Source organism: Nematolebias whitei, chromosome 8 (assembly GCF_014905685.2).
Source record: "Nematolebias whitei isolate Nwh7 chromosome 8, NemWhi1, whole genome shotgun sequence".
Lineage (NCBI taxonomy): Eukaryota > Metazoa > Chordata > Actinopteri > Cyprinodontiformes > Rivulidae > Nematolebias > Nematolebias whitei.
This window is the reverse complement of record NC_056505.1, coordinates 28,610,567-28,633,461: the sequence shown is the minus strand read 5'-3', so window position 1 is coordinate 28,633,461 and position 22,895 is coordinate 28,610,567. Positions and strand designations below refer to the sequence as shown.

The 22,895-nt window shown below is 40.5% G+C and overlaps 2 protein-coding genes across 2 annotated transcripts in view; both read right to left on the bottom strand.

The window, feature by feature from the left end:
* Positions 1-8,943: 8,943 nt before the first annotated feature.
* On the bottom strand, positions 8,944-10,484 carry star (steroidogenic acute regulatory protein). The gene is made up of 7 exons (XM_037681151.1): positions 10,421-10,484; positions 10,114-10,221; positions 9,899-10,032; positions 9,631-9,789; positions 9,353-9,537; positions 9,156-9,249; positions 8,944-9,063 (listed from the first exon to the last, which is right to left on the bottom strand). The coding sequence occupies exons 1-7, from the start codon at positions 10,482-10,484 to the stop codon at positions 8,944-8,946; spliced, it is 864 nt and encodes a 287-aa protein (XP_037537079.1).
* A 7,377-nt stretch (positions 10,485-17,861) lies between these two features.
* The window catches only part of grk5l (G protein-coupled receptor kinase 5 like), a 46,824-nt gene continuing 41,790 nt past the window's right edge, over positions 17,862-22,895 (bottom strand). Inside the window, exons 7-16 of the mRNA XM_037681142.1 lie at positions 22,022-22,085; positions 21,815-21,955; positions 21,540-21,730; positions 21,416-21,453; positions 19,192-19,281; positions 18,901-19,109; positions 18,692-18,829; positions 18,348-18,485; positions 18,118-18,249; positions 17,862-18,014 (exon numbers count right to left, since the gene is read on the bottom strand). Of these exons, the coding sequence (XP_037537070.1) occupies positions 17,931-18,014; positions 18,118-18,249; positions 18,348-18,485; positions 18,692-18,829; positions 18,901-19,109; positions 19,192-19,281; positions 21,416-21,453; positions 21,540-21,730; positions 21,815-21,955; positions 22,022-22,085 (1,225 nt within the window). The 3' untranslated portion in view covers positions 17,862-17,930. The remainder of the gene's footprint in view (positions 18,015-18,117; positions 18,250-18,347; positions 18,486-18,691; positions 18,830-18,900; positions 19,110-19,191; positions 19,282-21,415; positions 21,454-21,539; positions 21,731-21,814; positions 21,956-22,021; positions 22,086-22,895) is intronic.

The following is a 22,895-nucleotide window of genomic DNA, read 5'->3' as shown; positions in this document are numbered from 1 at the left end:
AATATATAATAAATAAAATGATCAAATTCAGTCTTATAAGCAGCACCTTCTCATAGTGGATCAACCAGTTTGTTGCTGACAGACAACACTAGTTGTTCACATGCAAAAGGAGGAGCACCAGCCTAACGAACGATCGTTAGCGCCACTCTTGCTATTCACAGAGGACTGAGTGATGCAGCTCCTCAGACCGAACAAGTCTTTTGGATAAAAGATGAAACGCTTCAACAAAGAAGATGAATCCTTCCAGAGGACCTGACTCAACCATGTTGGATTGATCTACCTGGATTACAGAGCAACATAAAGACATGCGGCAAAAATGTTTTTTTAGTTACGAAGAATTGGTGTGTGAGCTGCATGATTTCTGTCAACAGTAAAAGAGTTTAATGATTTTAAAGTGAGGTAGAAGAATGCCTGAATATTTTAGGGTGTGAGAAAATTCTAGTTGAAAAACAAATCATTTGCACGATTAGTGACAAACTATTGGTGGGCAACAGGGAATAAATTATTTTGAGCAACAAGCAACCATTTTAAGGATGAAGTGAAGGATCCTTCACTCACTTGATGGTACTCACTGTACCGGTATAACATAAAACCCACAAATATTTTCTTGAACTCTATCAACAGTTTGAACAAGTTTATTCCAGCAGATTTCCAGACACATTGATGTGAAACTGTGAAATGCAGGACCCCCGTTATTATTGACCTACTGTTATTCACTTGGGCTGTGTCTGTAGAAAAACCAACATTGTTTTTGGCAGATTTGTTCACAAATTTGCTTACAATTTTTTTTTAAATCTAAGGACTATTTAACTGTTAATATGAGCAAAAATGTGCAGATATTCTCTTATTTCGTAACATTGCAATGAGTATCTTTAATTTGAACCTTTACCAATTTATTATATTTCATGTGATTTCTTTGTTATCCATAGGAGTAAATCTTTATCCCGATTATAAAAACTAGCAACCTAGACTCTCAAAAACATTCAGTAGAGAATTCACTTAATTTGGCAAAAGTGAAGAGGTGTGGAAATTTCAAGCACCAACGTGTCACAGCTCAATTCATTAAATGGTTTTCGACCGTTACTCAATGTAAGGGCTGCACAATAAATACAAATGTATCAATATTGCAATACCTTTGCATGCAATATTAATATAGTGCAAAGGATTCCAAAAGGTTTGAGAGCAAACAGCATGCAAGAAACTACAAATGTGACAGATGGACTCCCTGCTGGAACATGGAGAGTTGATGGAAAATGTGAGTTTAGCACAAGTCAAATTCTACAATCACAATGTTTTTTCTATTATTGTGCAGCTCTATCATAGTAAAAACATTAACTTTAGCATAAAACACAATCCTGTTTTTAAACCAATATTCTTGAACTAGGCATTCTTGAACTAGCTGGTTTACTTTAAAAGGGCTAGTTTTAATACAGCTACAGGAACAATTTTCATTTCTTGCAGGTTTTTGTAAGTAAATATCTGCAACTTTTGGATCTCCTGAAGCGACTGAGCTGCCTAATGTTCATCTTGAAGTGAGCGTGACCGCACAGTGATTTAAATAAAAGTATTAAAGTGTTTCCGGATGATGAAGGCTACATCAGCTGACAGCTGCAGCAGTATCTGTAGCAACCAACAACTCGCAGTACGTCAACTACCAGCAGCCCAAAGAGGCAGCTTACACCTCAGAGCCACAAGGTAACAGCTCCACACTCAACCACTGGGGCCACAAAGATCTCGAACAAAAGTCTAAACCATTTATAAATAAACCTCGTGCAGTTACGGAGTGGACACCCATTTAGCTCGCGCAGTAAAAAGCCAGCTGCCAGGCTAACTAACGGGGCTAGCTGAAGCTCTGCTGAACTGTAACGGAGATGGAGTCGGTCCCAAACCCGACAAAATTCACCACAGACTAATAAAAACCCCGTGAATGTCAGGCGCTAATGCATGTCCAGCGATAGTGTGCGACAGGAACCGTTTTAAAAGTACCTCAGTTTCTGATTGTTTCTCCCTCCAATCTCGGCTTCCCTTCCCCCGTCCAGCGGTCACAGTAATTCCAGGTGCATCATGGGAGTTGTGGTTTCCTGTCTGACGCGGTCTTCATTACGTCATTGTTTTTTGGGAGGAAAAGGTGGAAGATCGAGAAGCAGTCTCTATTTTTTTACTTAAACAGTGGCATTTTGATAATACTGTTCATTATTAGAGTGGGGATAAATCTTTAATTTAAATAATCAACTTCGTATTTTCGATTTTTTTTTAAAAATTTAACTTATAGTTTAGGTGTCAGAGTAACGTAAAGGTAAATGCACACCTTGAGTGTATGAGTTGATTTCAGATATTTATGTTTTTGTGTACTTTAATGTACTCATTGCTGCTTAACATTACTGCACCTTGCTCAATGTTAATGAATGTTTTTATTATTTGTACCTTGTGTTTGATTCATTGAACTTTTCATCAAGGATAGATCATTTCAAAATTATTTAGGTGAATGTGTTCTTTAACTCAACATGTGTTGTATTTGTGTTCAAAACCATACATTTAGCCTATTTCAACTTAAGAAAACAGACATAACTTTTGGTAAAGGTTGTTATTTAAATGGTCCTATTAGGAAACATTTATTTCCACAGGTTTTACTGGCACATTTCATGCTACAGTTTTTATTTTGCTGAAACTTGAGAGTTGTAGCTCTTTCCATCAGGCCTTGGCAATAACATAATAATCAATCTGTGTTTTATGTTTTCAGTGACTCTCAGCCAATGGCGATTTGAGCCGGTACTCAAGCACCCCTAAATTTTAACTTAGCACTCCTGAAAAATAAAGAAACCATCATTATGATTTAAGGTAACTCAGTTCTCAAACCTTAGATTCCCCAAAATATTTAATAAATTTGAAATAAATATGAAATAAATTATGATAAATGGGCCAGTAGAATTAGATTTTTTTTTTTTTTTTGCACGAATCGGATCATTGACACCACCTGTCAATCAATCCAGTATGCTCATCAGCAAACTGACCAGTGGACAACTTCAATTTGTCCCGAAATGAAACACCCCTTACCTGCAGGAGCTGCACCTCCTTTCCCCCCCAAACAAGTTTGTCAGGGTTTTGCATTACGAACACTTTGTGGTCAGAGAGATTTCAGGAAAAATAATCAGAAAAATGGTTAAACGTTGTCAGTGGAGATCATAATTCAGACAGCGTTACCCTGAACGTTTAGAGGGTGAAATACAGTTTTTTCAATTTCTAAAACATAAACTGAGTCTGGAAAAATTATGATAAAGTTGACCTCATGAGCAGCTGATTACAACAATGATAAAGTACCACATGTTCATCTGTACAAAGGTAACTACAAGTAAATCCTCCATTTTCTGTCATAATTACATTGTATGATTAATAGTTAAATTAAAGGTTAATGCTTAAAGCTAGTTGTGTTTTATGTAGATATATGTTATGTTATATACCACCCTGGACACGCCCGATCTCATCGACCTCGGCTGCTAAGCAGTTTCGGGCCTGGGTAGTACTTGGACGGGAGACCACCTGCTGTAAACTTTTGCACTTCTCACAATCCACTCCATCTGCGTTGTTCAAGCCAAGAGCCATTGTCAGGGGCTAAGCACCCCTAAAAGTCAGATCCTAGAATCGCCCCTGCTCTCAGCTAATACCAAATCCAATTTTTTAGCTCAAGATCTGTAAAAATGATAGAATTTGAGCAATTTTTGTTTGTTATCAGGATGGATTAGCTGTGGAAGCCATTTTAAATTGGGTTAGCTCAAAAAAGTAATCAGTCACAGGGATGTAGCCAATGATAGTTTCCTGGTTTAAAATACATCCTGAGTTGTGAGACACTTTGCTAACAGACAGACAGAGTTTACTCCAAACAGTTTGTTTAAAAAGATCATTCTCTCAGGGCTCAGAATGAGTGTTGGGGATCAATCTCTCAGCTACAAATCTTAGATCAATATCAGTAAAACTGACAGTAAGTTAGTTGGCTGTGGCAGCCATGTGGAACTGAGCTGATTGATATATGTCCAGTTCAACCACCTCACTTGACCATGACAAGCCTGTTTGTTTCACATCCTTTGTAAAGGACGGTCTGCCCGCAACTTTATTATTCCATGTTAAAAGTTTAAAATGGCCGAACTTGTTTCCGTTTCATACCAGGATTATGATCTCACTATCGTGTGCTCTTTAGAAAGTTTCTGAATTTGTCCAGATTTTCCTCCTGGCAGAAAAAAAAAAAAAAAAGCTGGAGCTGAGATTCAGACACTGAACGGAAAAAAAAAGCAATAAAATAATCAAGGCTGTTAACAGAGCCAAGGACTTAATATGGCTGCCAGATAGCTTGTTTAGTCTTTCTTGTGTTATTACACAACTTGTGCACTGAAATAATTTCCTTTTCCATTTCCAATCAGTTTTTTTCTTCTTCTCCTTCTTCCTCTGTACAAATAATGGAGCAAGTTCTGTGAACAGCAACAACTCTGCTCACATCTGCTTATGCTTAGAATTTGAGAAATTTCAAGCAGATGTCAATTATTTGCCTCTGGAACATTCTTTTAGGAAAAGCATTATATAAGTCAGTTCTTGGATCTGTGGTGCTGAAATGTGTGGCTCATAAAACACGTAGGAGTGAAATTAGTCATTTGTCTGAGCCCAAATTTTTCTAATGATTTTTTATTTTTTTTGAAAGTGGTTCCCTCAGTGCTCAGGTTTCACTCTGCTCTCTTCTTCTATACAATCTGAAGCATTAGTCGGCAGATAACTTCTAGGAGACAGAAAGAGAGACCTCTGTGAGGGATTCTGGCTTCAACTCTGCACTGCATCCAAGAAAATGAGCTGTTACAAAACATTTTGGACGAAACAAAACTACACAAAACTGGTCAAATGTTACACAACTGGCAATAATTGAGGACAGATTTCCTGTGTGGAGTGAAACCCACAGTTACTTGATCTTAGGGAATGTGCTGCTGGACTCCTCACACACCCGACAGGCCAAACACCTGCTCAGTCTGGCAAACAGACAGTCTAAAACCCATTAGCACAAAGACATGTTTCACAATCAACATTATTGCTGGTTTAAAAATGAAAAATGGAACTTTACACATTTATTTTAACGTTAAATGACGAGGAAATGGGACTTTCCAAAACTAATTTTAAGAGTTTCGTGAACAAAATCTTAAGGCACAGTCGTGGAGAAAATGGTTTGAGGTTCAGATTTGGTTCAGTTGGCATCTTCAAATGGTAAACAGTAAATACGTATATAGCACCTTTCTATCTTATCAAGGTACTCAAAGTTCTTTACAACACAATCTGTCCTCATTTACCCATTCATACAGCACTCTGGATCTATGCAAAGATGCTTGATCACATTCATACATCGATGGGACACATATCAGAGGCAATGAGATCAGTGTCTTGCCCTGAGACACTTGGACATGTGACTGCTGGTGGAATCGAACCCCCAACTTTTGCATTGGAGGACGACTGCTCTAACCACTCAGCCACAGCCGCCCCTTTATCTTTAAGATTCAGTTTGCACTAAACGTGGAGCTGCTGGGATGAGGGTCAGCTTATGTTTTTTCAGGCACAAAGGTAGAATGTCCTCGCTATGTTGAAGGTCTTTGCATCAGACTGAGGAGTTATCTTGAGTGTCAGAGTCTTGTTGGCAATGGTTTTGCAAATGATGATCACATAGAGCAGGAGTTGACCCAGTGGACCGAGGCCTTGTCCACTGACGAGGATGTCGCCTTGGGCATTCATGGTCTCGATGGAGCTGAGCCCAAAGGCAAAACTTTTAATTTACTGCTCCATCTACAAACCAGATTCCAAAAAAGTTGGGACACTAAACAAATTGCGAATAAAAACTGAATGCAATGATGTGGAGATGGCAAATGTCAATATTTTATTCGTAATATAACATGGATGACAGATCAAAAGTTTAATCTGAGTAAATGTAAAATTTTAAAGGAAAAATATGTTGATTCAAAATTTCACAGTGTCAACAAATCCCAAAAAAGTTGGGACAAGTAGCAATAAGTGGCTGAAAAAAGGAAATTGAGCATATAATGAACAGCTGGAAGACCAATTAACACTAATTAGGTCAATTGACAACATGATTGGGTATAAAAAGAGCTTCTCAGAGTGTCAGTGTCTCTCAGAAGCCAAGATGGTAAGAGGATCACCAATTCCACCATTGTTGCACAGAAAGATAGTGCAGCAATACCAGAATGGTGTTACCCAGCGTAAAATAGCAAAGACTTTTAAGTTATCATCATCAACCGTGCATAACATCATGAAAAGGTTCAGAGAATCTGGAACAATCGCTGTGCGTAAGGGTCAAGGCCGTAAAACTCTACTGGATGCTCGTGATCTCCGGGCCCTTAAACGTCACTGCACCTCAAACAGGAATGCCACTGTCAAGGAAATAACAGAATGGGCTCAGGAATACTTCCAGAAAGCATTGTCAGTGAATACAATCCACCGTGCCATCCGCCGTTGCCAGCTGAAACTCTACAGTGCAAAGAGGAAGCCATTTCTAAGCAAGCTCCACAAGCTCAGATGTTGCACTGGGCCAGGGGTCATTTAAAATGGAGTGTGGCAAAATGGAAGACTGTTCTGTGGTCAGACGAGTCACGATTTGAAGTTCTTTATGGAACACTGGGACGCCATGTCATCCGGAGCAGAGAGGACAAGGATAGCCCAAGTTGTTATCAACGCTCTGTTCAGAAGCCTGCATCACTGATGGTATGGGGTTGCATGAGCGCTTGTGGCATGGGCAGCTTGCATGTCTGGAAAGGCACCATTAATGCAGAGAACTATGTTCAGGTTCTAGAACAACATATGCTCCCATCTAGACGTCATCTCTTTCAGGGAAGACCCTGCATTTTTCAACACGATAATGCCAGACCACATTCTGCAGCAATCACAACATCATGGCTACGTAGGAGAAGGATCCGGGTACTGAAATGGCCAGCCTGCAGTCCAGATCTTTCACCTATAGAGAACATTTGGCGCATCATAAAGAGGAAGGTGCGACAAAGAAGGCCCAAGACGATTGAACAGTTAGAGGCCTGTATTAGACATGAATGGGAGAGCATTCCTATTTCTAAACTTGAGAAACTGGTCTCCTCTGTCCCCAGACGTCTGTTGAGTGTTGTAAGAAGAAGGGGGGATGCCACACAGTGGTAAAAATGGACTTGTCCCAACTGTTTTGGGATTTGTTGATGCCATGAAATTTGGAAACAACAGATTTTTCCTTTAAAACGATACATTCTCGGGCAGCACGGTGGCGCAACTGGGAGAGCTGCTGCCTCTCACTGAGCAGTTCCCCGGTTAAAATCTCGGTCCGGAGGCCTTTCTGGGTGGAGTTTGCATGTTCTCTCCGTGCATGCGTGGGTTTTCTCCTGATGCTCCGGTTTCCTCCCACAGACCAAAAACATGCATGTTAGGCTGATTAGTAACTCTAAATTGTCCCTAGGTGTGAGTGAGAGAGTGAATGGTTGTTTGTCTCATTTGTCTCTATGTGTCCCTGTGATGGACTTGCGACCCGTCCAGGGTGTACCCCGCCCCTCATACAGTGATTGCTGGACATGGGCACCGGCGACCCCCCTGACCCAAAATGGAATAAGCGGGTAAAGAAAATGGATGGATGGATGGATGATACATTCTCTCAGTTTAAACTTTTGATCTGTGATTTGTGTTCCATTCTGAATAAAATATTAGATGTTGACACCTCCACATCATTGCATTCAGTTTTTATTCACCATTTGTTTAGTGTCCCAACTTTTTTGGAATCGGGTTTGCACATACCAACCCTCATCCTTGGTCATGAAGTGAGAATCATGACCAAAAGCACGATACAAGTGGCTGAAGGGAGTTTCCTATAACCTGGATGAGTCTTAAGAGACAGGGCAAGGAGCTGAGTCAACCCACCCGCACCTTTCTTTATACCCTCAGCACAAAGCCATATAGTTTTAAAATGATCAGAGCCACAAACTGAAAGCTTAACAGGATTTTATTCAAGTTGTCCATCAGGAAACAAGGGGAAAAATCACTTTCCAAGCTGCTCCACTATTTCTTTATCAACAGACATTACAGTCATCCATTCACTCAGAATTTACTTCAACATTAAATGCATTACCAAATAAATAAAACAAAAATATAAGTGCAAATTTCATTCTATTGGAATGGACAGATATTAAAGGCAAACGCTTTAGAGTTTGTGAGCATGTTCAAGGTTTCTGGCAAACAGTGGTGTGTCGTGATGGGTCAGAGAATCACCAGCAGGAGGTGCAAGTTAGATCTGCAAGTCATATTAAGGGGCTAAATTATGCACTCAACAGTTAAAACATTTAGTTATTTCATGCATGTTATTGTGCTCTTTATGTTGAAGATGAGTTTTTCCAGGATCTGTCTCAGATTTTGTTGCTTTGTTTAAGGATTTCAAAAGTTTTGTATCTTTTTGATCATTAGTGCATATAGATGGGATGCATCTTGGGGCTACAGGGTTTATTGCACTGAGGCATTAGGGAGTGTATACATGCCCTGTTTTGTTTTCTTATATAAAAAAACAACATATATATATATATTACAGCAGCGACTAAGGCATAAGTGTCCTCCTCTAACTCTTCTATTCTTACAAAATATAGTGCACACATCATACTCTTAGTTTTTTTTAAGATTAAACATCCTCTAATGCTTAAAGTTCATAGTAATAATATTTTTTAACCCGGTATTATAGTATCCCTGTTAATGGGGGTCAAGGTTACCACATGATTCAAACCCATTTTTCCTAAAAGCCGAACCTTTCAACTGATCTTGCTCATTCTGTGGAGTTTCTCATTCTTCAGCATCTATAAGCAGATTTAGACAAGGATCTTAATGAGCGGAGGTTTCCCTCCTGCCTCCGTTGAGCGCATCGTGCCAAAGCTCAAGAGGCGTCTCGTGTCAGCAGGCGTGAGCCATCGCCATGGAAACGTCATTAGTCATTCTGTGTCTGAGGTGGCTGGCAAACTCCACCTGTGTCTGAGAGAGCATTCTGTTTATGATCGTCTTTGGGATCCAGCCCTGCGCACGACAAAGACAAAACCAGCATCAGACAGAACTTCATGTTTAAACACAACTTTTACTTTTCAGTTCATGACAACAATCGTTCATACCTTTAGATCTATGCTCAGCAACCAGGTGAACTTGGTCTTATTTGGGTCTTCAGCACAAGGCTTCATCACTATGCAGGTTGGCCCGTTCTCTGCCCTGAAAAATGTGACAAATGAGGCCCATTCAAACCGTTTTAGAGACCAATCTATGGGTCGCATGTGCAATTTTATTACACAAGTTAACGTCAGCCTTGCTGCACCTGATCAGCCCCTTCTGTTCGGGCATTTGAGCGTGTTTAGTGGACATCCCAGCCAGGAAGCAGGTGGAGCCCCGACGTTTGGCACAGCGCACGCTCACAAAGTCCCTCGGCCCGACCACGTTACCAGACGTCTCTGCAGACACCTCGTGGGTTATCATGGTGTCCTGGCCGATCTTTTGAAGGATCTGTGTGCATCCGAATGTTAAAAGTCATCCAGACACTGAATATTTTCTGATGTGAATCTCGAATTCCAGCTTGAAATGGGAAAGCCATCTTACTTTGACCTCTTTGACGTTAGGGTTCCACTCTCCCATTTGCTCCATGTTGTCCACCAGCTCTACATAAAGGTTGTCAGGATGTTGCTCCAGAACAACGTCCAGTTTAAACACCTTCCCGATGTCGGGCAACACTTTACTCAGAACCTTGTCTCCGTTGGCCTGCAGTAAGGAGGAAACAGGGTTTGCCATTCCAGAGACCCATTAACACAAGTTTTCACACGCTGAAGTTTATATCAGTGGATCCCTTCTGTCTCAGTGTCGTACTCACAGCGACAGTCTCGACAGTCCACCCATCCATATCACTGAGGATGCTGATGGCTTTCTTCAGTGCATCCTCGCCCTGCTTCACATAAGACATCTCTTCCTCACTGTACCCCCTCTCCGCCTCCTCGATACGAGAACCTTAAATAAAGTGCTACAATTGAAACATGACTACCCAGCAGTTCTGTTAGTGTAAAGATTTAAATGTTCATATGGACTCACTGTGGAGGGAGCTTCGACGTTGGACTTGGCTGATCCAGCTACACGCTCCGGGACCTGCCAGTTTGTTCAGCTCATGATGAATGGCCACCATGGCATTTTTTCTCAAACCTGTAGAAGCAGAAACGGCAAACGATTCATTTGTTGGATGAAGTTTTTTGATAATACATAAACGGGATGGAAGGGCACGTGTTGCTCTGTTCTGGCTGTTCATTCAGCCCCTGTGATCTGAGGCTGCACCTCAACTGAGAATCCGTCTTTCGAGCAATGAAGTAAAACGGTGGAAGAAGAAGTAGAGTAGGTCACTCACCTGTCATGTTCCTCATGTGCCGATAGGAGATGCCAGCACACAGTTTAAAAGTTGCAGGCAGCATTTTCAGTTTCTAATGGTTTGAAAACAGAAGAAAACTTTATAAAAGTTGCTGCAACAACTCGGTGTGAGCTGCAGAGAAGATAAAACTTCTTTCTGTGGACGTACGAAGCGTCTCGTACATATAAGAGCTCTTCCCACAAGGACACTTTGCTATCGTCACTTAGATAAACACGCAGGCCCTAACTCCTCCAGCGACCATGTTATCAAGGTCGCCTCGCGGACATGACAAGCAATTCTCAGAGTCTCCCTAACTCTGCGTGAGATAACGTCCAGTGCCTGGGCCGACTGCTTCACACACCAACAAACCTTCCACACAAGGGGGTTAGATGAGGAGAGGCTCTCTTACTGTGGGTGAAGTCAGAGACCCTGAGCGGCTCATCTGTCCCGTCATGGTCCATGATAAAATAAACACCAAGGAATTCAAGGACAAAAACAGCTTCACTCATTTTGGCTTGTTTCTCCCCCCATGATGATTAATATCACACAACAAGCTTTACAAAACTCCAACATCATTACAACTGACAGGAAATGATGCCTCAGCAACTCGAATGTTCTGGATGTGGTTCTGAAGTTGCACGGTGTGCTATTTTTAAACAGGAGTTTATAGCATAATTTTAGTTTTATAACTTTATTTTCTCATGGGGGGGGGGGGGGGGGGGGACACAATTAGGAAGTCTAATGTGATCCAAAACAAACTAATGTCATTACAGTATATCCCTTTGGCAGACAAATAGAACATTTATTTCTTATTACATAATAAAATGTTACCTTGCGTTGTGTAACAGTTTAGCTCTGCTTTATCTTTTTAGTTAATTACTAAAATCTGAAAAAAGAAAACAACAAACAGCCAAAACAGTTTGGTAAATGTTCTTAAAAAATAATTTAATTCTACAGCAAGAAACGGTGACCTTCAGATTACAAGAAATGGCAGATTAAACTATAATAAAAGTTTATATTCTGATCATTTATTTTACAAAACAAGAGCAGGAAGCATTAAAACAGTAGTTCAGACCCACTGAAGTGGGATTGGGTGGAATCATTCTGAACAATAAACATCTTACTTGATGTAGATAGGCTTTTCAAAAACTCAACTTGAAGAAATCGTTGGATTCTGGTTGTTTTAACGAGCGAATGGCCGCTCCGAGTGGGATTAAGACCAAAGTAGATTGCAGTCCTTTTAAAACGGCTCCAATCTCCTATAGAAATTTAATAATCCTGTGATGAATTACTCTGTGCTAGACATTCGCTATGTTTACATGGACGCAAGTAATCAGATTAAACGACCATTCTGAATAAAAATGTGTCATGTAAACGCCCTATTCAGATTATTCTGAGCCGATTCAGCTCGATCTGAATGAATTTGTAATCCGAATGAGACAGGCGGTTTATGCCGATTCATTATCCGAATCGTGTGCAAGTAAACACTTAATCTGATCATTTTATTTTGACTGTGGATAACTGACCTGACTGCACATGTGCGACCTATGTCTGCTTCATGTATTTCCACCTGGCTAGATGCTAATATGTTGGGGAAGCAAAACTGGTCGGTGAGCGACACAACGTTTCTACTAGAAACTTTGAAAGAGTTCAAAATGATCTGTATCACCTGCAGCTCAGTCAGGGAGTGCAGTAACGTCTCCACCGTCATTAAAACCTGTCGCGGGTCCATTTTGGGCGCTCAGGTTTGTTTACGCTCATCATGGAAGTAGAACTTCTGTGTTTTTTTAAGGAAAGTTTACCACTCTGCACACGTCAGTACTTCTATTCTGAATAAAAGCCTGCTGCAAGTGAACGCTCGTCACGATCGGCTTGAGCCCATGTAAACGATACATTAGGATTATTTAAGCCGAATACATTTCAGTCCGATCAAAAAATGTTGTGCACGTAAACATAGCTTGTGTTTCCAAGTTACAGGAGAGAAATCACTCCTCAGAAGAACACAAGGTCACCAGTTCAAGAAAAAGCTATTTTTAAAACTTTTTCACTCTGGTACATTTCACACTACTTGTTATTTACTTTTTAAAATTAAAAATATCAGCAGCAGCCAGCTGTAGCACTTCTTGTGCAGCATGTAGCACTTCTAGCGTGTGACATGTTTCTTCCAGATTAATCATGCAATGCAAAACTAATGACAACGTAAAGCTTTTTAAAATTGTGTTCACACGAACTAACAGATTTTTAACACCGGAGCTGTTTTGGGACATTAACGATCCACAAAATAAAGTTTATGTTTTCCAAACTGACGCTGTTCAAAGAGCTATCTAGAACAGGTAAGATAATAGTTGCTTAAAATGTTTCCACTGAACTTCAAAAGATCTGAACTATCCCTTTAATATGTTTACATTGAGTTCATTTGGATAAAAAAACACGAGCTTTTGTTAAAGAAGAGTCAAATATATATTTTTCTTGTTTTAAAGCCTTTCTTTAAACACTTTGTTAAAACACGTGCAATGTTGTTTTTTTTGTTGTTTCCGTGTTCTGGCTGCTCCGCTCTTATACTTACAAACCTGTCACAGACAGAGAATACAGAAAACAGGATGTAAGAAGTAAACAAGAATGCACTGAGCTATGCTGTGCAAACTGGCCCTGCCCATTACAGAAGCCTCGTGGTAACACAGAGGGGTTTATTTTGCTCAACAAATGGAATTTAGTGGTTTTTGTGTGTTGGACTTCATCACGTACCATTTCTGAAAATCACTCAAAACTCTAACTAAAATATCAAACGTCTTTTATCAAACTGGTTAACTGTTTTGTGGACCTTGTCTACTTCATCCAGGAAAAACACATGCTATCTAACAGTAATGTTGCCTCAGCGGGCCGCACGTCAAACGCTCGCTCCGAGTCAACAGCGCAGACGGTCACAGAGCTGGAAACTTGTCAGCGTGGAAGTGGATCATTTGATTAGTGAGGAGATGAGCAGAGAGAAAACAAGGAGGGAATAATAAATCCCAAAGAGAGATTGAAGTCACCTTAACCTGTGACCTTGTGTCCTTCTGTGGGATTTCTCTTGTTTAACATGGGAACACACAGACCCAGTGCTAAATGACCCATTACTCACACAGTGATTAAACTCTCATGTATTGATGAGCTTTTTCTCTTTTTGAGACAAAGAATCAGTAGAAAAAGTGTCATCTGACCCATCAAATGAATTTGGCAGACGCAGAATTCAGTTTTAATGAGCTTCTGTTTTGCATCAGACTGCTTTTGTCTAATGTGGATCCAAAGTTGGCAAGTGTACCTGGAATCTGAAAGTCAGTGGGCGTCCCATGAAGTGATGTTTTTGTAGCTATGGACCCCCCAGAATCTTTTCTTACAAATGATGCGTTGAGTCTCAACAAACTGGTGTAACCTTTTTATGACGGCTCTGAGATGTCGTTTATTTTAACTTCACTTACACGTGAAATTTACTGCATCCAATCAAATGCTCGTTCATTCAGTGGAAGCAACATGTGGCTGTAACTCCTGCACATTTGTTTTCATAATCTTATAATTAGGTCATATCTGATAAAGCGGGTGTTTTCTAATAAATCAAACTTTAGTAGGGACATAACTCACAGTACAAAAAGAACACGAACATATTGAAATGCATAACCATTAGACGGCTAAAACCAGAGCCTCCCACATGTAACACATGGATCCAAAAAGTTTGGGACATTTATTTGATGGAGCAAATTATATTCTTTAAGGTTTCAGAAGCCCATTTTTAATATCTAGCGAAACCCAGTTATGCCTTTATTAATACAGTGATGTCTTTTTGCACTTACTGTACACTTCCATAATGGTAAAAAATAACACTGTAAACAGGAATGTGTGGACTATCTTACCTCAGAGGGGATTTTATTCATTTATTATTGTGTACTCATTGTTCTATTGTTATAACCGCTGGTATCACTATTGTGATCTCATTTGTCAACATATAATGTGGAAGAGACAGAAAAAAATGTAAATATGAAAAGTGTTGTTCTTGTTCCATTAAAAAAAAAAAAAAAAACTAAGTAAAAAAAAAGAACACATCTCACATTAAATTTGCAACCATCCAAGATCATATTAGAATAAACAGAATTTAACGGTTTGTGAATATTTTATCAATTTTGCCTCCCATATCTATTACATCAGGGATTATTAATCCAAGCTTGTTCCTGCAAAGTCTATAATGATTACTAAATTATGAACAATCGTGTGAATCAGTAACCCGGCTGTAGCCAATCAGAGCTCACCCACAACATGGAGCCATGTGGAAAGTTAATGTGTGATTGAAACAGATTTTTTCTATGTAGCCATTTTTGTGCCAATCGACATCTAAAACAAGTGTGTGTGTGTGGGCGCAAGGTAATTGATCCAAATCCTGTGGCTTCTGTTTACTGTTTAATTTCGGGGTCATCACAGTGGAACATCTGCCATCATCTCCCCCCACCCTGTCACACCAGCCCTCAGCTTATTTTATTATAACTTCTCTTTCTCTGGTAATTCAACACATTTTGTCCAGTATATCCATCATTTTTTCTTTTTGACATTTCTTGTGTTCTGCCTGCTGCAGCTTTGAATGACTGACCCCGGTACCTAAACATGTCCACCTTCAACACCTCTGCTCCTTAGACCGATCTCCCTCTCATTCACCTCTTGTGGCTTCTGTCTTGCCTCCATCCAGATCTCTCTTGTAAATGAGTCCTCATGGCTCATTGGGACTAACCTGTTTAAATAAAGGGTGAATGAATGAAAAAAATCTCTCCAGGCTCTCTTCCACCTGCTCCTTACTCTCACTTCAGATGATCACATATCATTACTGTTCCAAACAAAAAAGGGCTCGGAGCTGATTTCTGATGTAACCCCAACACCCTCCTCCCAAACGAACATTTTTAAACAGCAAAATCACAATTAAGATTGGAAATTTTGTGTGTCTACGTAAAATGTTTTTTTTTCACCCTTCAGTATTTTGCACCTCGGGACCACCGTAGAGTCTATGCACCCAAGTATCGTCACAAAAGGAGGATTGGGAGGTTATTTTCTCTAATTACAGACAAATAATTCATTATTAACTGAAGGTCACTGCACACACAGGGAAACAAAAGAGACAGGCAAAGTGTTGAGTATTCAAACTATAGTACAGAGTTTATTAGGACTTGATTGACACAGTGGGTTTGGTTTTCACATGCACTCAGCACTTTGCTGTACATCACATTGAGGAGGAAAGTTCCCTCGTGGCTGCCCTTCATCCTTTTACACCTTCCCTTCCAACAAACTGTGTAAGTCTATGTGTATTCGGGTTTCCCAGCAAAGCAAACAGAGCTTGACAGTCAGATAATAAACAAAGTGCTGATGTTTGTGTGGGCATTGTCTGGAAATCATGCTAACAAGGAGGCACTTCAGTCTGATTCAGATTTTTTTAACCCATATGAAGTATGCAAAGAGAGAAAGAGAGAGACAGGCTTGTGTAAAGTCAGTAAAAACAATTAAAATTACTGAATAGAACAGCACTTACTACTTCAAAGAGGGAAAATACCACATTCTTAAAACAAGAAGAGACCGAGCTCTCCCATCCTTTAATTGGCTGTGCTGCTGCTGCGACAAGGCCACTTCTTAGTGTGGAGATCCTCTCATGTCTTCCTTCTTCCTCCTCCTCGTCAGCACGGACGTGAAGGAGTTGGGCTGATTAAAGAAGATTCAAATAAGGTAAACCTCTCACACAGCTGCTGATATACCCTGTGTCTTCATTTATAGTAGGCCACAAAAACAGAGAGATCCTTTAGAGTTGTGAGGCATTTTGGAAAGCATGTTAAGGGTCAAGGGGCAATATATACATATACATATATATACATATATATATGTATATATATACATATACATATATATATACATATATATGTATATATATATACAAATATATGTATATATATACATATATATATATATACAAATATATGTATATATATATACATATATATATATACAAATATATATATATACATATATATATATAATGTAATTTATGTATAAATTTTTTTAATAACAAGAAAGTCTGTACATGAGCTAATGGCTATGCAGCAATATCCTTTACATGGAAAAAGGCCTAAGGAGAACAAGAAGAACACATTTTTTTTGTTTCAGATGTAGAAAACAAGCGGCATATGACAATTTCAATACAAGAATGTGCCTTAATGATCAGAGGTAAAACATTTCCATTTGGTAACAAAACAGCATGACGTTATTTAGAATTGTGCAACTTGTAAGTCATGCTGAGTGCATGTGTTCCTCTCCACTCCACGGGGACTAGGCAGAAAACTAGCAAAAAAATAAAAATAAAGAAAAAACTAATTTCTGTACAGCATATTAATTAGTTTTCAAACTCCACATAATGCCAAATATAAAGTGACACTGTAAACCGAGGGATATGTGTGTGTGTATAAGATGGTATGCCAGTGGAATGAGGTATGCAGAAGCAAAAAGAGATACAGCTGTCCATACTTACACTTTTGTCCATGCAATGAAAACACATCACAATTCTCACAATTCTGAGTGTGTGCGTCTATCTGATTGTGTAAATGTTAAGGGTGTGTGTCTGTGTGTGTGCTTTAAGCTGTATGATATGTCTGCAGGCTCATAGTCAAAGAACGTTTATAAAAGGGATCACACATTTTGATCCTCCTGTGGTTCTACATGACAGCTAAAACCCTTCAACCCCCCCACCCACCCTCCACCACCTACCTACCAATTCAACATGACAACAGTATCACAAAAAAACTAGAACTGCAATCTTTGGCCTGAGTGTACGCAAGGCAATGTACATGGTGAGCTGAGGTTGCTGAGGTGACGTGAATGTTTAGGAGTGATCCGAGGTACAGGAGGTGAAGTCCATGGAAGAATAAGTTAGGATCTGTGCACATGGTGACACATTGGGGGGTGGAGGGATGTAGATAGATGAATGAGATATTGGTACAAGGTACAGGCCAGAAAGTACACGACTGAAAATGACAGAAAAAGAACCTCTTTTTTCCCCCCCTTCTAGAAAAAGAAGAAATATTCACCAAGACCCCTCAACGTCATTCCCCTGTGGTGGTCTTTTATTTTTACAGTGGATCCCCTGAAGATGAACTCGTTTTCTTTCCTTTTTCTGGTTTCACCAACGTCAGTGGCTCTGCTTTGTAGTCCAATGATCCTGAGGGTAAGTAAGGTTTGTCTGAATATTTCCAAATGTCTCTGGAACATCGATCGTCCTTCATGCCCAGGATCTCAAGGCCCGGTCAAAAATCCCACCCCCCTCCCTCTCTACCTCCCTCCCTCCCTCCCTCCCCATGGGCTGACCATTTAGGCTTTTAGACAGTCTGTCTCCAGCTGCTGCTCAGGCCCCAGCTGTGGACCAATCAGCAACAGGGAAGCCCTTCCGAGCTCCTTCCCTTTCTGTTTAGTGCGTGTTTACGTTGTGTGTGGCTCCCGCACTGTCACTGCGCCACTAGGGGGCAGAGTTGGACATGGAGTCCACAGAATTCACACTGGAAGACTGCACACGGCTGTTGGAGATAGACACCTCTGGGTGCTGCAGCAAATTAAGAGAGAGGGAGACAGAAAGACCTGTGTGAGTTAATTTGGATGAACGAGTGTGTCTGGCGTTTTTCAATGGGTCTGTGTTGCTCACTCACATGCCTCCTGAAGATCCTGTCCAGCAGGCTACGTCTGGGTGGCTCAGGCGGCTGATTCCAGTCCAGATCTGGAGGTCTCGTTCCTTGAGGCCCGAACACATTCAGATCTCTGAAACACTCTGTTTCTATCATCTAAAGGGAGACGATTGGAGGAGAGAGGGGGTAGAAGAGAAAACCTGATGACCCCGCTGGTGCACGGACCCCTTTATGAAAACGTGCCGTACACTCACCTCATTCTGCCATGGGATGGAAACACTGCCTGTAGCAAATTTGGAGTAGAAGTCGTTGTCAGTTTGGTCCAAATTTACTCCCTTGACAGTGGAGAACTGCTCTATGTCCAAAACATCCTTACAGTACACTGCCCGAGGCTAGGAGAGGGCAATGACCATGAAGAAAATGGGTTGAGTGGAAAATTAGGAGATAAGTTCATTAAAATAAATCATTTACTGTCGTGGAATTGTACTTGCATTTCTTCAGAAGACATTTTAGTCCCGTTGGAGTCATTTTGACTTCATTTATTCAGTAGGTTTATGCTGCAGCAGTAATTTAAACATGCAAAACCCACACTACTCACATCAGGCACAAAGGGGGGCTCCACTATTCCTGCCTCCATCCTCTTGAAGTTGATGTTTTTGAAGAATGAGTGGGCCTTGACGCCCGCCGCCCCGTTCGCACTGCACCCCAGCCTCTGCTTAGGGTCTTTGGTGAGCAGCTGGCCGAGCAGAAGCAGAAGATGAATCATTTATCTTTCATTTTTACAAACTTCTCTCCGCCAAGCCTCACCATTCTACAGATTGCCTTGGCGTCCTCCGTAAACTTGTCGCTGTACTCCTCCTCTTCCTCCTGCACCCTTCTCTCCACCTCCTCTCGCTTCACTCGCTCTTTGCGAGCGCGGAAAGGCGATCTTCCGGCGGTCATCTCATAAACGAGGCAGCCCAGTCCCCACCAGTCGGGACTCATGGCGTACTTCTCATTATTGATTACCTCCGGCGCTGGACAGGAAAGAATACAGTGTGTTATGGTTGAAGAGCTTCTAAATGTATGTTTGGAAACGATGACTGCGGTGCTTCTTACCCATGTAGCCGACCGTCCCCACCCGCCCTCTGATGAGTTCTCCATCAGGCACTTTGATGGCCAGACCCAGGTCAGAAATACGAATGTGACCTGTCGCAAAAAAAGGCAGGCTCATTAGCGGTAAACACAGTTTATTGTGTGTTTAAAGAGCTAATTCAGCTCTTTTGAAGTGGGTTTTTGGAAGTCGAACACAGATCTGACTGAATCGATGAGCTAATGGCTAGTTTGAGTGAGACCACGAACAAAGTAGATTGAACAACTCAAATTTAAAGACCCCATAGCCTGTCAAGCAAACACTGTTTTTTTTGTTAACCCTTCTATTGCCATCAATTTCACATTACACGAGCTGTTTACATGGATGTCTAAAGTTATTTGGGAGCAAAAATAGCAGCAGCGGCAACGAGAAACACTTCCAGTGCAGGCCGGGTTACTTCCAGCAGGAAAATCATTCAGTCTGTGCAATACTCTTTAAAGTAATGTTCACAAGGACCACTAAGAAACTTTTAGGACTGGAGTTGTTGTAAGATGCAACAATCCACTTTAGTGTCGATGACTCTGTAGCTCATCAGTCCAGTCAAAATTAAACACTTCTTCAAACTGAGGACCTTTAAAGAAGTATCAACAACAGGTGAGATATTAGTTGTTCACAATTATTCCACAGAAACCCACTAAAAAGATCTGAACTAGGCCTTTAAAGGGACAGTCTGGTGATTTTCGAAGTGATGTTCTGTCAAATAGTTATCACCTTGTCTGATGGTGCGGTCCAGTGCTTCAGAAAAATACTTAACCAAACTACAATTAGTCCAAAATAGAGCAGCTCGTCTTGCACTGAATTGTTCCATATATACAAATACTGTCAGTATGCACAAAGCATTAAGTTTGCTTTGGTTAAAAATAATGTTGACATTGCCCTTTTATGTTTTTTTTTTTTTTTTGAAACATTATGGTATCCAAGATACCAAATGTTTTATATATTCAACTTTTATTTAGCCAAACTTTACATAATTTTAATACAAGGCATGCTTTAAAGGTTGTAACCATGCAACCACCATGCAACATGAATGCTGGACAAAAGACTGATATCTTTAGAGGAATGAAAATGTGGAACTCTCTTCCTTCATCTGTGTTAAATGTAACAACTGCTAGAGCTTTAAAAAGAGCCCTGCTAAATTATTTTATTATATAAAATGTTATTATACATTTATGGATGAATTATATGTTACTAATGTTATATTAAGTGTGTGTAACTGTTTTTGTAATAATGTTTTTATTTTTTTAATGATGTGGACCCCAGGAAGAGTAGCCATTGTTACAACAATGGTTAAATGGGGATCCGAATAAATAAATACAAAAAATATGTCATGAGCCATGATCTCGTCCACAGAGCACGGCATGTGAAGGCCAGAAGTCTTCCTCCAGGCTAGGCTAATAAATGATCCCACTGGGGCCTGTGTTACGGAGTTTTTTAGGCTTCTAATGTAAAACAGCTCTATGAAGACAAGATTTGAACAAGTACAATAAGATGTGCGAGACTTATATGTGCACAGCAATGTGTGTTTGTGCGTATGTGTTTCAATATTAGGGTTATGAGCTACTGTGCCAAGTCAGACTTTTGTCGTTTCTAATATTAAAGTCAATCTGGTAATGCCCAGATGTCCCAGCTTTTCACTGGCCTTGAACGCAGCATTAGGTTTGTGACTGGAGCGTGAAGAAAGTCTCACAAATCACATGGAAGCTGATCCATGCGCTCGTGTTGACTGATCTGTCTGCGGCAGGCGATTTGTGTACACGTTTGACCATTTGTACGTGAAGCAAATAACTGTAACTGTGTGCGCACTTTGAAATGTGTACATTTAAAACTCTGCGCACTTGTAAATCTTGCTATAATATAGCATACAAACCTTGAATGCTTTTGTGAAAACTTTTGAGAATAAGTTATCTTCATACAACTCTACCTTACAAAGCTCACACTGGTGTGAAAGAACGTTACTCTGGCTAATATTAAACTGCTACACTTTTACACAGCACCGTTTGTTCTAGTTTGTCATTTTCTCAACCTCACTCGGCCATCAGCTTAATCTGGAGAGACTTCAACCCTGTTCTTTTTACTCAGTGATCTGTCACGGCTGATGAATTGTTATTAATAGAAGAGACTATCCCTTTAAGGAAACAAAATGTTGTGCAAACCAGTCAAATCCTGAATCAGAAAAGCTTCTGAACTCACCATTGTCATCTAATAGGATGTTCTCCGGTTTCAAATCTCTACAAAAAGAACAAAATCATCCGTTCAGACACAAACTGTAAAATGAGTGAGAGCACGTGTTAGCGGGAAATGCTACGAGTGCCACCTGTAGACAATGGATTCTCTGTGCAAATGTTCGAGCCCACAGCAGATCTGAGCAGCGTAAAACTGGACCCGGTCTTTGTCGAAGCCCGGCGTGCCCATGTTGTAGATGTGGAACTTCAGGTCTCCGCCGTTCATGATGGTCAGCACCAGACACAGAGCGTCTTTGGTCTCGTACGCGTACGCTAAACTCACCTGGAGGAGCACGGAGAACAGTGTGAGATGAACGCACCTCAAAAACAGAAAGGGAGAAAACCACTTCTCTTTACGTTTACTCACAACAAATCTACTGTTGACCTTCTCCAAAATCAGCTTCTCGTTGAGCGCCATGGACTCTCCTTTCCTCTTCTTGATTCTCTTCTTCTCCAGTTTTTTGCACGCGTACATCTTCCCTGTGGCTCTGACCTGGCATGCACACACCTGGAGAAAAGAGCAAACAGCATGTTATAACTAAAACACACTAACAGTTAGCACTGAACGTCTTACCTCTCCGAATCCCCCCTTCCCCAGCACTCGATACTGTCTGAACGTGTCTTTAGTGATTGGCTGCCTGCAAGAACACAGAAGCAGCAAAATCCATGAATAGACGGTTATGTCGTATTGATCAGGACAGATATTGTCAGCAGAACTTGATACCATCCTGAGTCTGTGTCCTGAGCAGACGGTGTGGCCTGTTGTACATCCTTTTCCCCCCTGCTGTTACTTGAAACTGACTTGAATATGCAAAAAGCTGTCCGGAGTGAACATTCACATCCAAAAGGTGACTGTTTTTAAACGTTCTCATTTATTCTCTTCTTAAAGACTAAAATCTATCTGATGTTAAAATAAAACAAAACGGGAAATGTTGATGTGTCTGAGATTTATTTGGCGCTTTTAAAAAGATTTGAGGAGTTTTCATGGCGGAATTTATTACACGTTCATTTTTCTGTTAAGTATTACAGTAGTTCCTTATACTTCGCGTTTCGTTTATCGCAGACTCGCTCCATCGCAGTTCTCCAAAATAAGATTGGACATGACACACAATTGTCTGATTGATGGATGAGCCGCACAATCGGCATGGATTTTTATTATTAAATGAATTATTTTAAATTATTTAGCACCTGCTGTCCCTTTGTGCAGCCCACACTGCAAGAGAAGCTTCCTCCTGCAGCGTGTCATATCTTCACTCTGCAGCGGAGAAGTGGGCGTGGCCAAGAGCGCAGCCAGAGGCAGAGAGATGAAATCATGACAATCTGTGCTCTTTTAGAGTGTTTAGAGTTTAGAAAAATTGTTTAGAATATTGCGAGAGCGTGGGAAGGGCTTTAAACGCCTTCATATATATATATATATATATATATATATATATATATATATATATATA